General features: G+C 41.4%; 1 protein-coding gene across 1 annotated transcript in view; it reads right to left on the reverse strand.

The window, feature by feature from the left end:
• The window catches only part of kcnt1b (potassium sodium-activated channel subfamily T member 1b), a 58,733-nt gene that overhangs the window by 33,533 nt on the left and 6,670 nt on the right, over positions 1 to 18,530 (reverse strand). Inside the window, exons 2-3 of the mRNA XM_071524142.1 lie at positions 2,332 to 2,411; positions 758 to 860 (exon numbers count right to left, since the gene is read on the reverse strand). Of these exons, the coding sequence (XP_071380243.1) occupies positions 758 to 860; positions 2,332 to 2,411 (183 nt within the window). The remainder of the gene's footprint in view (positions 1 to 757; positions 861 to 2,331; positions 2,412 to 18,530) is intronic.

Genomic DNA, 18,530 nt, shown 5'->3' on the forward strand with positions numbered 1-18,530 from the left:
GCCATTATGAAAAAAGCCCAATGTGTCTTTAAGAGCTGCTGGCAGTGAGAACAATACAGACGGTCTACAGCTTCCACTTCACTGCACTGAGAGAAAGAGCAAGCTCCGTCTGCTCCTCTGCACTTTTGTGTTTAAGGTGAAAAAAAACTATTTATAATAAACTATTTTATCCCTGTACAAACTCTAAATGTTATGAAAGGATTCCACTATGTTTTGATTTAAATGATAAGCATGATTTTAGTTTCAGGCTTGATTCTCAATTAGGAAATATGGATAAATATAATATTTTTACCATTCTTTAGAAACACCACATAGCCATGATTATGAACATTGTCAAAGTAATAATCCACAACATTTTCATATAAATAAATGTCCATTTTGCTACTCTCTATTATCTATTCAACCTATAGCCAGTTCATGAAAGCTTTTACATTTGCTGTTCTTAACACCCGGTGTCTGGTAGGTCTTTCCTGGGAAAAATTCTCTAGTGCGCAGGAAGTGATGCCGTTTGTTTGGAATAAATAGAAGAAGAACTGGGTAGTTAACATGAGCAGCGAAAGCCACCATGGCTGAACAGACAAAGGTTTGATCTCTGGGAAGTTCAGTGCAGAAACACCACAGCAGTGAGCGCTTAGCACCAAACACATCGCCAAAATAAATAATAAAAAAAAACAAGGATCTCGCAGATTATCACTTGAACACAACAAATGACTCAACTACAACCAGTTCAAAAAAATGTATGATGTCAGACTCTCACCACTCGCCGTTGATCTGATCGGGGTTATCCAGGCTGACTCTCAGGATGTAGAGGGCGCAGGTCAGGATCTTCAGCGAGAAGTTGAACAGCCGGATTCTCAGACCTGCGGATCAACCGCAGCACAACAAAATACTTGACTGCACTTAAAAAGCATTTGTCGCTTAGGTGATAATTGGCTGAATTTGGGTTTGTTTAAAACTGACTCAGATGAATGGCTGGGAAAGTGGATTAGGTGATTACATGTTTATTCTCGGTCTTTTTGCTCACAGCTCTTTATAGCTCTCGCCTCTCTGTCTAGACATCAACAACCCTTCCCTCATTTGACACCATCTATCACTCTACTCTATTGTGACCAGCTATGCGGCTTGTCTGAGTCCACTTCTGATGGCAGATGCACCCATGCCCCCCCCCATCAGAAAGTGCTTAAGTACTGCTGAATGTTAGTTGTTCAGGTGCAGGAAAGGCCCAGAGTGAAAGGCCTAAAGTGACTATATCTGTCAAAGCCCCGAAGCGTGACTAATGCAGCTCGGTGCAGCTCCGGCACCCTGTCACAACTCATTTACTCTGACCCGTAACTCTCAAATCCTCCAAGAATAACGAAGAATAACACGGGCACTTTCATTTTGAAGTGTGGGCTTATAACAGGAAGCTGAATAACTGGTGGACTGTGCAGAAGCGGCCAGGAGGGCAGCATAAAAATGTTAGTGGAAGCACAATTTCCTATTTGCACAAATGGAGGCACACACACATAAGGTTGAGCAGAGCCTGCCCCCATGCACCACCACCCATACACACACAGAAACTGGAGCCTGACTGCATTTACACTTGGCAGCCAGAGGGTGGCGTTAGGTGTATTCTCTTAGGGCGACGTTTCCAGTCAGACACAACCACCACCTAATCTACAGTGACATGACCTCTTCAGACAAAAACCAGCATCAATGCTAAAATGATTTAAAACCGGACAAGCACAAATGCAATAGTCTGTCAGACCCCTGCAGCCAGATGCGACTTTTCCATTAGATTCTGGGGTTTTCTCTGTCAATGACCGTGATTTAGTGATAATGACAAGCGGATGGCGAGTAGACAATAAAGCCATGTCAATGCCAATGATAAGTTAACTACATCTTAAACGTTGCTATCAGACGCAGACGGGTGCACACGTCCACACATACAACAAATGGATGCAAATGGATGGCTTCCACACACACGGTGCACCAATCTGCAGCGCTGCTCCAATGTCTTTTTCAGAGATTAAGTGCCAGTCTTATCTCCAAATTAGAAAAAGAAAATAAATAAATACAGCCCTGCATCATCTCTCAACAAAAGAATTGTAGCCTACTCTTCACTCCTTGCCGGGTCACAAAATGAAAATCCAAAATGCAGCACTTAACAACGAGGCAGGTAATGTAACGATGAAAAGCCCCAGCTGAGACTGAAATTGGATATGCTTCATCACTTCCTGCAATTTCCTGCATTAGTCTTTTATTTGTTCATTTTAACTCTGAGCACCTCTGGCGCGGCGAGCCTCTTACCATTTGCGATACGGGAGGAGAGGAGAGTTCGGCTGTACTTACTCGACCTTTGGTTTTTGATGAAGAAAAGCTTCAGCCTCTCCTTGAAGGTGTTCTCATTCACATAGAACTCCACCTGCACCCTGCGGGGAAACAGTGACATCATGTTAGTATACAAGACACATGCAGACACACAGAAATTCACAACTGTTCATATAAACAAGAGATGTAGTAAATTACATTTGACTAAAGACCGTATATTGCATCATACAGCGGTATAATGAGGTGCCAGAGGAAGCAGTGGATTTACAGTATCTCAGACTGTTGAAAACAAAGCCACTTATAGTAAGTCTCGCAACACACGCCCATTGTTGTGGTCTAGGCATAATCACGTGGCTGTCAGGTACTGTGGCAGGAAATTATTAAATCATGTCATAACAATAAAAAAAAAAACAACAACAACAAAAAAACAAAAAGCAGTTAGCATAAACATAATACAGGTTACTGCGTATTATAAAATGGGTCAGATTAATTATGTTTGGATCCTGTTATTGCGACAGTCTTCCTTAGAATCGTGGTAAATTCAAAAGTACATTGATGCTTCTGCTTGTGTCACCATCAGTATCCTGTGCAGTGAGGGTTTCCAACTAAAACGTTTACCAGTGGGTGCTTTTGGATCGTCTCGCTCCAAGGAAACAGCCGGACACGTGTCTCCTCTGACTAATTTTCCATCAGTCGTTATGTTCACTCCCACTTACCACAGAATGTAGCTAAAATCAGCCACATATGCATACGGGCTTGCAACTCATCCCATCAGGCAGCACTGGTAGGTGTTCAATAATGCAGAGCATCAAATTTTTTTAGGCCTATTGGCTCATACACCGATGTTCTCGTACATCAGTGCATGGTGCACTTGCTGTCATGCATATGCCATTATAAAGACATGACACATCCGAGGTTTCAGCTCTCCAAGGTAAGGGCTTTAATTTCTCCCCTGAGTCATGGACCCAAACCCATCACTTTAAGTGTGACAACACAGTAACCCAGGGGTTTTGAATAATTACTATTCACTCTTAATATTTCATATTCACATAAACCATCATCCACATACACATAATCTTAAATATCATTTACATTTATGTCAAATCTCTCACACTGGATTCTTGACTCTTTCTCCCCATGAATTAGTAAGAGGATGAGAGAACAGCCTGGCTTATATAGAGCACTAACACAGTAGCATTCATTTATAATTGACAAACAAGTCCCATTCAAATCTACAGTGCTTCAAATCAAACGGCAACATTTTCTACACATTCAACGACAAATCGAGGCCATTAAAGGGTCGGGGTGACACAACGCACTTTAATGGGGCTGGGGGCTCGGCTAAATGAAGATCTAGGTACAAATGATGATCTAGGTGCTGTAACCTCTATGTCCAGAGGTAGGTTAGATGAATGCAAGAAGTGAGGCAGACCTATTAACTCTGTTTCTGTAATGTAGAGGGCTTGTTGCCACTAATGAGTGTGGAGGGGAACAATAATGACCTCTCAGCTCCAGCAGGGACCCTTAGAGCCTGCTACCTTGTCTGACAAGATGAATACAGGGTGTGAGAGGAGAAGAGAGGAGAGGAGAGGAGAGGAGAGAGGAGGAGGGCAATTACGACAGGCAATTCCTAAGGGAGACATATATAGAGAGAGAGTAGGTGGAAGAAAGGAGAATATGAGACAGAGAGAGACAGAGTGAGAGACAGGGAGAGAAATGGAGAGACTGTATACCATCTTCCCGCTATTTCCCTCTCTCCCTCTCCCGCCTGCATCGCCATGGAGACAGCTTCCAGGCAGGAAATGTTCGCTCCTGTGTGTGTGTGTGTGTGTGTGCGGTGCAGTGCTAGAAAATTAGGTGCAGACACACACATACACACTGAAGTGTTCTTGTACGAAGACACTGATCTCCCCCCACATGTGACACCATCCTACCTAACACAAATAGCTATATTGAGAAAACCATGCAAGTATATTGACAGCTTTATCAGACCAGAAGCAGTAAAAGACTGCCGTAAAGACGTAATGGTGATGAAACAGAGGGACAACAGACAATTGACACAGCTGTCAGAATAAACATGGGCAACAACTGACTTCATGTTTACCCAGCTTGGTTGGATGTAATTGCATGTTCTGTAGGAAATGCAAACACATTAAAACATGAAATATGACTCGCTAAGAAGAAACTCAGCAACAAGTGAAGTGAAAATCTGTAGATAGAAACAGATCTATCCAGAGAGTATAACTGGAGAACATGCCAACTCTTGAGGGATTTCATTTGGCAGTTTGTCAATTACCCCAATTCACTTGTCATTTTGCATGATTAGCATTGGCTTAATGACACTGAGAAAACTCCCATTGAGCCTAGTTCAAGCGTGTGTGCATGTATGTATGTGTGGTATTGTTCCCTTTGTATTTCAGGCAGAACAACCATCATTATCCTACGCCGAGGACAACAATGACCCAACCAGCTGCAAGGTTCAGACATGGATTTGGATCGGCAGAAAGCATAAATACTTTATGTAGCATTGCTGGGGAAACATCAACAATGGTGACACATGCATACTTCACCCGAAGGCACACACTCAGGCGCACACACAGCACACCATTACCGCTGCCAGTGATGGGATTACAATTGTATGCTCCCTCGCCCGACACATTGATAGACCATAACTGCTCTGTAGACACTGTAAATAAACATCAGACAGCTTTTTGACCTCGGGATAATGTGCCTCACAGAACAGAGCTGTTTAAAAGCCTGTGTTCATTCTGAATCATCTATTGCTGAAAACATTCGTCGAACAACAGCCACAGATGCTCCGTGCCATATGGGGTATTTGTTGGGAGTGTGGCAACGGCAAGCACAGGTGAACAACGGAATCAGTGAACGTAACATCAATGAGGATAAAATGCTCATGGAAACCTGTGGGAGGAAGCTGTAAAGCAGGTCAATCCTGAGATGATGGAGTGATGCAGCAGTACAAAGTGCATTCAGCAAGACTGGCTAGACGTTTGATATTTGATCTGATTTATGAAACAGCAACCGCTTCCTCTGTTTTCCATTTCGTTGCGTTCTTTACTATGAGTATGGGTATGGCGGTAATGCAGTAGGTAATGTACAAGCATAGAAGACCATAGAAGATGCATAGACATCCCCATAATGTACCCATGCCCTCTTGGGTATTATGGATTTTATATGACAGATACAAGAAAAAAGTTTGAAACGTTTTCTTCAACATATGTATACATACATAAAAAAACAGGAGAAAACAAGAAAGATGGATAACCAACTCCCAGGTTATCGCAAGAGTGGGAATTATCAGCATGGCTCTCTTTGACCAATCAGGTTGCGGGAATGTTGGTACCCCTTGTATAATGGAGTGTGATAAGATCGAGGCTTCGGGGGACAGGAGGCGCACAAAGTCTCTCTGAGCTTAGACCATTTGCCATTCATACCGCATCTTGTAAATAGAATAACAACAGCACAACATCACTCTTTCCCACCACACCCTGAATATATGTTTTGCATTTCTCTGATCTCAGGCTTGCTCTATTACCCCCCTGACAAAGTAAACAGTTGGAGCATGAATAATTTCCAGGCGCCGCCCTTAGAGGAGTTTCTGATATAAAAGCAGCAGGGACTTCTAAAAATATCATGGATAGACATGAATATTCAAAGGCTGTGGATTTCTCTCTGTTATTCTGTTTCTGATCAGCCAGCTGTAGCCAAGCTACTTCTAACACTTCCCATAGTGTTTGGATGGGGAATGATTTTTTAATGCCTTGCATTATTAAGTATCACATGATCTGACTCCAACAATCAATGTACAATAATTGTAATATTGTACTGTCAGCTGTAAATTTGGAGATTTTTAACCTATATATAATTTGTCATTATATTTGTCTTTCTGTCATACCTGTAGTACTTGGACCCACAGACAATATTGGATCCTGAGTCAGCTGTCATGCTGTCAGCTGAATTGTGTCATGCAATCAGAGCTAAATTTAATTTATGTACTTTGCAACTTTTCTGTTGACTCTCAACTCCCCTGTGGAACCTACAAATGGCTTTTTTTGAAGATATGATCATCAAACCTTCTTTGGACTCATTGTTAGCAGCAAGAGGCCTGGCAACTTGCCGTTGCAACCGACTGCTGACAATATTCTCTGCGGGTCCAGGTACTGCAGGTATGTAAAAGACAAATTATATATAGGTCCAAAATCAGTGAACTTATCCTTTAAATCTGCTTGTTCATAGCCTCATTACAGTATGCCAACAGGACAAAAATAGGTGAATGGGATTCAGGCCAGACAAGGGCTGCGGCAAGTGTGGAGCCACTTTCTCAAATGGAGGTTGAAGCCAGCAACTTCTAGAGAGGTGTCTGTTTGGATGCCAAAGATACTCACACACCAGGTTTCTACAGTAATCAGCTGTGGGGTGAGAGAGAGAGAGGGAGGGAGAGAGCGAGAGAAAGAGAGAGAGAGAGAGAGAGAGAGAGAGAGAGAGAGAGAGAGAGAGAGAGAGAGAGAGAGAGAGAGGGAGGGAGGGAGAGAGAGGGAGAGAGAGAGGGAGAGAGAGGGAGCGATAGAGAGAGGGAGAGAGGGAGAGAGAGGGAGAGAGAGGGAGAGAGGGAGAGAGAGGGAGAGAGAGGGAGAGAGGGGGTGGTTAATCATCTTGATGGGAGCCGGGTGGCTTTTGGACTGACAAGATCAGCATGAACGAGCAGGGATGGGACATCCTTAGACTCAGTGTGGGCTGCTGGGTATGTGAGTGGGTGTTGAGAAGAGGGTCTCAGCTACTATTGTGTGCACACAATGCGTTTAAGGACCTAAACCAGACTGGAGCACTGTGTTATGCCACACTGAGTATATGCCAAAGCAGAGTGCACTGCAGCAGAATTTAATATAGTGCAATTTGGTTTGAATCAGTTTCTAAATGAATCACTCTGCGGATGGCTCAACTAATTCTCTGTGAAGATACTGTTCTTACCAACGGGCTACAATGGCAACATGAATATTCATCCAGTTAATTTTTCATAACAGCTATTCAAAGAGCAGCGAGGCCTTGCTGGCTCGACTGGATGCTCATGAGAAGGTCATTCACACAATATGAATGAATCCTCTACCCTTGCAAAGCGGAGACACAGCCTCACACTGAGAATACAGTCATTCAAAGCATCTCTGCATGTCTGTCAAGGTCAGTCAAGGACTCATAGTATAAATGTGCAGCTGTAATAGGAATACATCTTTTTCCACTGCTCACTTTATTGTGGACTGCACTGTATGTTTCAAAAGAAAGTGCAAGTAGATGAATAATTGTTCTTCCTTCACCACCTTGCAGAGCAATGATGATATTAGTGGACCAAAGGAGGAGACCAAGTTTCTTTTATGATACTCAATAGCTCCATAAGGGGGAAAACCATCTTTTCACCAGACCGCAGCAAGGTCTGAGTGCAGGGTTAAGTGCATTTTATATTCGAACACAGCGTAAAAGTAATGTAAAGAACCCGGTGGCACTTACATTTAAGTTTTTATACTTCTGCGTTGATGTGCGTGTAGCGTGTCGCAGAAATCCCATACACAGGGAGGCAGTGTTTATAAAAAATTATATCGCACCAAAACGAGACATAGAAGAAGAGAGGAACCAGAAGCAGATGTGATGACAATCACCAGTGTTGGAGCAGTTGGAGCTTAAAGAGTTGGATGACGTCATGATGGCCCTTATGATCAACCAATCAGAGTGCGCGACTCCACGTAGACCTGGTGCAAAGTTGAGATTTTTGGGCAGGGACGCAACACCTATGCAGAGACCCTTTTCAACCCCAAATACGCATCAAATAGCGTCAGTTTCTTTAGCTGCCAGGGGTAATATTTCAGCCAGGGTCTTGAGGAAAGGTTAACCATGAAGCCACCCTGCTACCGAAGATAGCTAGGTGGATAGGTCAGTCCTTCGCAAACGCCAATTCACCAAAAGATGCTCTTCTGTCCTGAAAGGGCCAAAGAGCCAAAGAACTGGACTCTGAGGTTTCAATGAAAAGCCAAATCAAAACACTCCAGGTTGACTCCAGGGGGTTCAGTAGGCTGTGCTAAAAAAGACAGCTGAAACGTTTGCGGCTAGATGAGTGTTTTGGATGAGAAACACAATCAGAAGACTCTTTCTGAGAGGTTCTTAAGATCTTACCCTGCGAGAGAGACAGAAATGCTGTGAGAGGCTATTTAAGATTCAAGATTCAAACCAGAGTGTAGATTCCTGCAGAGCTTAAGCCTCCACTGTGTGAGAGGCACCACACTGAGACCTCAGCAAGGAGCTGCCTGAACTCTGGAGGCTCGCAGATTGGATGATGGCAACCTTGAGGCCAATTAAAAAGGTAAAAAGGCTCTAGAGAGTGAGGATCTGCTTGGTAAGCATTAGTCTCTCTCAGGGACAAGTATCAAAGAAAGATCCCATGGTCTCTGAACAACAAACTATAAATAGTAAGGCTCAGAAAATGGCAGATGAACTGAAAGTCCTTTTGTCAGAGAATAAAGACCATATGGGCTTGAAAAGAGCTGTGGAAAGCCTTTTCATGCGTAAGAATATGACATGAGTATGTGGAAGAAACATATAAACTAGACCGCTCCAGGACATGGACATGATGTTTAACATGCAAACAGTCCTGGAACAAAGCACAAGGACTCTCAGGAACTTTAAATGGAGCATGGAGGTTTGGAGAGTAGCCACAAAGAACTTGACATGGTATCCTTGAACTAAAATTCACCCTGTATTGAAAGATGCTGACGACATTCTCTGCTCCCCTACATTTTGCTGTTGTGTAAATTATAATAGCAGTGATACTAAGACCTCATAAAGCCTTTCTACTGATGAATATTAATATTTGAATGTGAATTGGTCCTATCATCAAACCAATTCACAGTATATCTGATTGAAATTTGAATACTCAGCACAACAGCAACAACAAAAACAACTGACTGAATCCACACTGTGTGCACCTCTAATATCAGAGCAGCCACATTTTGTAGTCATGCCTTTATTATATTCAGTAAAATAAAGCATTCCAATTTTGATTTTTTTCATGAATATTTAAACTGACAGTAAGACTAGGACATAATATGGTCCTAACCGATTTTAGGTTTGGAATTCGTCTGATAATAGTGTTTTGGCTGATGCAGAACCAACTTTTACACTGACAATAGGACCCATATCAAAGTAAAGCACAACCATTTATTCCAATCAAAAAAATTGCAGAACCGCTGCTGAGAGCGACACTACAGTCAAATGACAGATGAGGTTTTACTATTTGGATAGTATACAATGCTATGCTGCACAAGCAATTTAAATGGAAAACAGACTGGTTGATCAAACAAAGAGAGACCCCGTTAATTCAAAATATGAATGTGATACAGTTTATATATAAGGTCGGGCCACTTTCCTCTGAACCTTTTTGCCACTGCTCAGTTGATTTGTTTTTCCCAGTTGACAAGAAAACATCTTTCTTCTCATTTCACACAGCAGCCACTCTCAGAAAAATAGGAGAAAATGCACATATCACCAAGTCCACTATACAAACACTATGAAGACAGCTTAACTATACCTAATTATAGTTTTCCTGTAAAAAAAAAAAAAGGGGAGGAAATAAGAAAAATACACCACCACTGTTTTCTTTTAACAGTGTTACAGTGCTTTAGGGTGGATTTTGTCCTTTAACAATTTGTTGATATGCAGCGCTTTGTGTTAAAAAACTCACACTATCAACTAAAAAGAGGCACCTTTGGTGTTGTGCATTAGGTGATTTACATGACATTTACATAAGTGAGCTCATACAAAGCAATATATACAGTCAGCCAGAATTCCTACTTAAAGAACTGCCATGGAAGTGGAGAAACGGTGACGGAGGAAACACTCTCATGCCAACAGATGCTTGTAGCTCACCACTTACCACGTCCCCAAGGAGCACAATCCATTTCCCCGACAGCAGCACAGCCCCCTTAAACACGACACTGCTCACTTATGGTGACCGCTAACATGAAACATGCTCATTAAGAAACCTGCTAAACATACTGGTGGTGACTGCAGAGATGCTGAATTGATCGAAAAGATGTTAAATTTATTTTTGGTCATCCATACTATAAGGATTGTCAACTGCGTGGTAATCACGACAACTGCATCCTCGCACAGGCCAACAATAATGTAAGGTAATGAGAAGATCAATAATGTGATTATTATTACCATAATATATGCAAGCAATATTTATTCAACAATCAATAGCAAAGGGCAAGATTTACTTGGAGTGTAAAGAAACTCTGTCTTTTCTAAAAGACCACTGACCTCCACAAAACCCTGATTTGAATTTCAATATTGAATTTTATAATAGTGTAAAACCTACAATTAGAGTCATCATTCTTGTACATACTAACTGGATAATTCCTGCTGAATTAAATCAACGAGAAATTAGACTATTCCTCAGTTTGCCGGGGAGAGCCAGTGCCTTAAAATCGACACTCGTTTCTTCTTGTTTTATGCCAAATGCTGCGTATGAATTTGCCCCAAATTTTAAATATGTAACAACTGACACATTTAAAATTGATTCCCATTCATTTGGCTTCAGTAGCTGTCTGATGGGTGAACAGTTGGGCTGTTCCACTTTGACTCTCACGCCGTCTTTAATAGAATAGATAGAATAGAATAGATCTTTATTGTCATTATACTCATGTACAATGAAATTTCGCCTGGCTCCTCTCACTGTAGTTAAAAATAAAACAAATAAATAAAAACAGTAATAAAAGCAATAATGGCAGCATAGTGTTACGAGTTAAATTAAACATTTACACTGTTAAATTAAATTTACACATTTACAAATTTATATTAATAAATAGATTTTAAGTGCTCGTCCTAAGCTCCTACTTCAGAGACCTCGGAAGAGGCGAATACAAGTGCGTTCGGGAAATAATAGCTAAATGGATCCAGTAACAAAAGTAGTTTTGTGGTGGCTGTTGTTTTATCTTATAAATCACGTGGCACAGAGCCGCTTTGTGAGGAGAAAATGCACATCAGGCGTGTAACTGACTTAATCGATTAGCCAAAATTTGCTGTACATGCATGACAACTAAAAGTTAAAGAAAAGAGTGAAAATAGAAGTATGCATCAATAATAATTACTTCCACAGAAAGCCAAACAATAACATAATAATATAATACATCACTTTTATCATCAATTGTCCATGCTCTCCGCCCCCTGCACATCACATCACAAACATTGCAACTCAGATATCCTGAAAGATTCTCACTTTCCCACAAGTGATCTTATCAGAAGTGCTGAAACTACACTAATCAAACTAGCTGAAACTGGTTGAATCTGGTGAGAGAGTTTGCAGCATTACAGGAACGTGTACAGAGTGAAGACGGGTGCGAACACTTAGTCAAGGTGCTGGGTTGAGTGCACATCAGCAGAAAGTTGATAAAAACACACAAACTGTTGTCTGCCTTTTCACCATTTACTATGACAAGATGGCATCTGACAAAGATCTATGTTGGATCGAAATGTTTTCTTTGAGTTTTTGTCACAATAACTGGTGAACAGGTAGGTCTAAACTTTCTGCAGCATTACCAGAACAACTATTAGTAACTTTACAATCCAGGTCAATCCAATCCTTTTGTATCCTTTCCTTTCTAGAAAAAAAGGTAATATACCCCCCCAAACACAATCAAAGCATTATATCCAACATGTGCAAATTACAAAAGTGAACTGTGTGCTTTGGTGCTCACAACTGTGAAAAATTTCCAAAACAGTCCCGTGTACAATCACCATTGCAGACACATTCCATGCCATGCAAGCATGATGCTGCCAGGGACTTACTGGGCGTTGGTTGAGTCCATACTGTACTCCTCCTGATACCTGGACGCAGCACACATGGACACAGATAGGCACAGGTTAGGAGAGAGCAGTGGGACGAGGAGGCGAGGAAGAGAAGGAGGGAGGGGGAAATAACGACCTCAAGATGCCACTACAAGTTATTTGCATTTTTACTTGCGTCTTGAGTCCGAATGCAATCTGTTCAAAACCTCAAGGGAAATCTTGACCACATACTGTGCGGCTAGAAGCAGCCGGTGGAAGACGGGATCTGATGCGCTGGGAGCCGATACAGCGCTTCCTGTGGGAAAATCTACAAAATCGATAGATGGGAGAAAATATACATGCGGAAGTTTGATTTTGTGGTTAAAATCCATTGTGAATGTCTTGGAAACAGAAAAGTCAATGTCCATGTCCACTGATTGCCCACTGTCCGACGTGTCCGTGTGAACTCTGGTATGCGCAGATCAAATTTCAAAATGAGAGCAAGTGAAATGCGGACCACACATGCAAATCCTAACATACAAGGCTGCATCATAAAAAGCCATTTACTGGGATCACTGGGTTTGTCTGATCCACGTATATTTTGATCTGCGTGTGCTAGAGGCAATCAGTGAACATGAACATGGAGTTTTCCATTTCTGAGACATTTAAAGTGGATTTAAAAAAAAAAAAAGATCTTTCGAAAGTCTTTTTTTCACATCTATCTGTTTTGTCAAGCAGGAAGCTGTTACACCCGTCTTCAACCAGCTGCGTCTTGCTGTTATGTGGTCACATTTCCTGCAAAGGTTTTCAATGGGTTTCGTTCAGACTCAAAGTGCAGGTACATGCAAACAAATTGCAGCAAATCTTGAGGATGTTCAGGCTAGGAGGGGAACAGAATACGAGTTTTGGAGGCATGCTATTACTGGACACATGCAAGGCAAAAGCTAAACATTAGGTTAATTAGAAACAACGCTTCAACTGATTGAAGAACAGATGGGACACTAAATGCAAACCACAGGGGATCAGTGGACACACCCTCTCTTGGTCAATCTCACTGGCCGCCATATTGAGATGACCATAAAGAGAGGGGAGTGTGTTACACTGGAGGAACTGACAGACAGAGACGTATCCAAATATTGATTTCGATGGCTGAAAAAAAAGATGGATAATAGGGTCAAAGGTTGAACATACAGTATGATTCGATGAAGAATAAGTGAAGTCGGCACTGGAGTGCGCTCTATAGCATTCAGAGACTCCCTCTGAAACCATGACTGAACCATGAAAATTATTGGATTTTAAACATAAATATACATTTTCCGTATTTATTCTTTGACCACAGAGAATCGAACAGTAGGCTCGTTCGATAAAAGAATGCAGTGTCCTGTCTGTTTTGTGTAAATAGAGGAATATGCCTGAGTAGTGATCCTACTGGGTAAGATGCAAAGTTTGATTTTATTGAAGACAACTCTAAAAATATAAATTTCAGTACGGGTAGATGGATAAAAACATTCAGCCTAGGATGAAATCTCTCTTAAGTCTGTAAGAGATCAAAGCCTTTCTGTTGGTCTCTTATAAAGAAGTACAGAAGAAATCTGTGTCATAACAACTTCATTACTTGGCACTCCAGGCTGTAGAGTTGAAAAGTTTCTGACAAACGTCTGATCATCCCATCATCATCCCATTTACGCCTCACTGAAGGGATTAATGGAACGTCCATTAGACACAGGAAGTAGTTAGGCCGCCTGAGAGGAATGGTACCACCCGAGTGTAAACAAATCAGTAGAAACCTTTAGCGACTTCACCAACATCGCAACGGTTGATTATTACAGCCCCCAGGACTCATTAAATCATCAACTGTGGGACTCAATTACTGTCAAATACCATTTAGCAGAGTTTTGACGAAAGATAAATATCTGTTACGTTCATTCTGCTGACGCTGACTTTCTACCAATAACAATTAAGACTATTTCAAAATGCTGTATATCCAGTTTGGAAAAGAATCATTACCTGAAGTTCATCACTCAGTATCTCTAAAATATAGAGGATGCTCTCTATAAAAGTGTTAACACGTTGTCAACCGCGAACTCTTTTAGTTTTTAGTTTAGTTTTAGCACAACTGGGCGTCACTTTTTCACAAGGTGGATATGGCATTTTGGAAGTAAACTCTGTATGTGAGAGAGCAACACTTCATTTATTGTACAGGTACATGGGCACCAGCATGAACTGTACAATACAAATGCTGCCTGTGCCATTCGCTACGCATCAACGGTCAGGTACAAAGTCAGTCCAGAAGTAGAATAGTACAATCTCAGAATTATTAGTCTGCTTATCAGAGTTCACCGGGGGGAGATCCACAGCAAACAACGAGCTCAAATCCTCCGCTGTGATCTGAGTGCCGGTTTTGTGGTTGTCCGGCAACACATTTATCACCATAATGAACAATAAAGATGCTATCTGAGCTGCTAAGAGCTAAGAGCAATACAGAAGAGGCTAAGATAAACAGATGTTCCCTTCGCTTCCATTAGCTTCCTATTGATAATCTGTTACCGAAACACACAACGACTCCCTCTGTCCCTCTCTCTGTCCTGCCAACACAACACAGACAAATCTGACTGCTGGAAAGTTTCAAACATCCTAATATTCATGCAATTTGCCTCCTACTGCCTGACTTGTCTTGCCCTGTTGATGATAAGAGAGCATACAACGCAGCAGCAAATTGATTCTCACCTTTTGAAGGCAGATCCGGAACGCCAGACATGAGCTGAGCGACAGGGAGGAGGAGTGAAAATGACCGGCACCTTCAATCAAAGTACGCTTTCACCGACATCAGCTGAGAAGTGTCCTCAAGGACTCACCGGCGTAGCATGGGGGGCGCCACACTGATCTCTGCAGTAATTTCAAGGATGAATGGGATTTGTAGTTTCCAATCTATTTCCTGCACCGGGAAGCTTGCCAGCATTGCCCCCAAAACTACAATTCCCCCTGCCTGGCACGTCACAGAGTTCTCTGAGTCAAAAACATGACCAAATATATCCATCACCTGAACTGTCAATTTCATACTACAACGCACAACGGCATATATCTTGCCCTGCAGCTGAATTTATCCAAGCCTTAATCTGTAAGGAAACTGCAATGACACATAGATGATACATAGATGCTCTGTGTTTGTGTTTGTGCAGGTTAGGAGTGGATGGAGGTCACATGACTGCGGAGGAACATGTGTACGTCTGCTATGTGTAAGTGAATCATTAAAAATACATGGTCTCAGTGATAACAGCATTTCATAAGAGCTCTCTGCTAAGCACATCATCAAATCAGAGTGCTGGCCTCCCCGCCCGCCACAAATCGACTCCGTTCTGACAGGTCCGTCCTGCCGATAATCCGCCCAGGTTTCTGGTTTTGGGCTCACACACCGTTTTCAGTGGAGTGAGCCTGAGCCAGAGCGGACTGTGAGAGAAGATGCCTTCGGTTTGACAGCGACCTCACTAGTCTCGCTTCACTATTGATTCTCCGCTAACTGATGCTCCTGAGAAGCAGGAACAGGAACGCGAGACGGAGGGTGTGAACGTGGCGGCATACATACACACTCTGTAATGATGCTCAAGGGCACACACAAAAACACATTAAGTTCACAGACGTACGCACACACACCCAAGGACATGCAACTGCACACACATGTACACACACACACACACACCTCAGTGCTGTAGAGACTTAATTAAAGGCTACTTATCCATGTTTTTGAGTCTCTTATGACATTCAGGGTCTTTTAAAATGCAGATTTTAGTTAGGAACAGACATACCAATCAGGGCACTTTTTTCTTTTTTTTTGGGTTCTCAACTCTCAAGTCAACTGATGAGAGATTCCATCCATTCAGCTTAATGAACAATAATGACAAACACCACGTAATTTACCCCAAGGACCACATTAAAACCGCTCGTTAAACTGCGGGCGCTCAAATCAAAATGAAAACATAATTCTTCTGTGAAAGCAGAGGGCTATAAATAAAGACTAACACAAGAAAGAGGAGGGGACGTACAAAGGCAGGCTACGTTTAAAAAAGAAAAAAAGAAAAAAAGGACAACACATAGTGAAATATAGTACATTAATTTGCTATTACTGTGTAACTAGGCAGCCATGAATGTCGCAAGGAGAGAGCCACAGCTTGACAACTGATTAATGAACAAATAAATCTGATTTCTCTGTTTCACTTGCGAGGAAGGCAGCATGGGAATCTTAGGATACAACCATCCATATATGTGTGATGCATTAAGCAAACAACTACACTGAGGGCAATTATACAGCCACATAACTATAAAGATAATATAAAATAGCTGAGAGAGAATGTAAGCAAGAAGGGGTAAGAGAAGATTTACATCAGTATTTAGTGAAACAGGTTACACGTCCACTAGCTTCCCATCAGTTTATCCTGGTTGACTATGATACTCTCTTTTTTTAGCTGTTAAAGCTGCTGCGGCTTATCTAAGATCTGTTACCCGAGGTATAGCTCTTACTTTACTAGGTTGAGTGGAGCCTCAAAAGGTGGATTGGGGCTAAACCGTACATTTGCTGCTGATACTAACATCACTCTTAAATGCACCTGCGGCATAAGAGGGGTACTACACCATTTGAAGAGGATAACTGTATTTAAGTGGCAGCCGTAGGATGACAAGAATGCGCGTGGGAGTAGGGGAGACCTGAATCTAAATAAGTTAAAAGCCTGCTTGGTGTGCAGGAGGGTTTGCAATTAAACCCAGTTAAGATTATGAAATCTGTCTGGAAGCTGACCTGATTATGAGCGAATCGCATGTACTTGATTTATCTTTCATTATGTCAAAAGATGAAGTTCAGTGGAGTCCAGTTATATTCCCATACCTGCACTGTCATCAGGCCATACCGTGCTATTTTTAGGCTGAAATTGCCTATACCTTATTTTTGTCAGTATTCAATATCTTTAAATTTAACCATTCTAATGCCCCAAAAATGCCAAGGATTTAGTGTTTCCCCCAGAATTTTATTCTTGCCAGGGTGTAAAAGCCTCTGAAACAGCTATTTAGACCATCATGTAACACTAAAACTCTCCAATGAAACCCAGACTAATTAAATTCTTTTTGGTGTCCTGGTGGCTAAACGCATACCATTTACCCACAATGCCCTGGGATCAAATCCTTTCTGTCTCTCTGGACTTAAAACAGTCCAGTCAAATAAAGGCAAAATGCCCCCCAAAAATGTATCTTAAGTTCTTTTAGGTGGGTTAGCAGCTCTTTAAGGCAGGGTGACCTAAATTATAAATAAAATGTGCAAAGAAATTTTTTTTATTGCAGATTTTACAGACTTATTTTGTAGCTGTGGTCAGCAAGAAACCTCCATCATATCAGCAGCGGATGACATGACTGGCTGATACCCAATATTTAATAAAAGGCTAACATCAACTTGATATACAATATATTGGTCTAATCCTGGCAATAGGTACGGCAAACCACTCAGACAAATTGGCAATACACTTTGGCAACCACATTTTTTGGCTGCCAATGTGGCGGCATAGGTGTGAAGACTAAATAAATCTGAGCAAGTTTACCATTCTGTTTTGAATGCATACTGTTTAGTGTTTAAAGCCTCATTTAGTCTCTTTACAGCCTAAAGTATTGAGCTATCCATACCGTACACAGAATACTGTAAACGCTAATGTCAAGGGGGTTCCCGGGAGCTGTAACTTATGCAGTAATAAATAAATATCAGATGAGGAGTGCTTGATGGCGATGGTCCAGATTATTGATTCTCTCACTCCTCCCATCATTCTCCGGCCAGCTGGACACAAATCCCACGCTGATCACATTTCACAACCCAGAAAGCTCTCCGCTTCCTGACAGCATCCTGTCAGCCTGTAGTGTCTGGGGAGGGCAGACAGAGGCTGGCGGTTGATGTTGCAAATAGTATATATAATATATAATAATATATAAATAATAGAATAACGCAAGCAACCTCTAGCGTTTTTTGTATTTATTAGGGCTGTCAATCGATTAAAATATTTAATTGCGATTAATCGCATGATTGTCCATAGTTAATCGCAAATTAATCGCACATTTTTTATCTGTTCAAAATTTACCGTAAAGGGACATTTTTCAAGTTTTTAATACTCTTATCAACATGGGAGTAGACAAAATATGCTTGCTTTATGCAAATGTATGTATATTTATTATTGGAAATCAATTAACAACACAAAACAAATATTGTCCAGAAACCCTCACAGGTACTGCATTTAGCATAAAAATATATTCAAATCATAACATGGCAAACTCAAGCCTGCTAAATTTGACATTACTTTGTAATATGACTAAGTATCTCACACAATGTAGTGTGTCCAACCTTTTTTTAAACATTAACACAA

This window comes from Centroberyx affinis, unplaced genomic scaffold, assembly GCF_046629955.1.
Source record: "Centroberyx affinis isolate AG114_WGS23_722 - 3 ecotype Tasmania unplaced genomic scaffold, CSIRO-AGI_Caff_v1 ptg001156l_1, whole genome shotgun sequence".
Classification (NCBI taxonomy): domain Eukaryota; kingdom Metazoa; phylum Chordata; class Actinopteri; order Beryciformes; family Berycidae; genus Centroberyx; species Centroberyx affinis.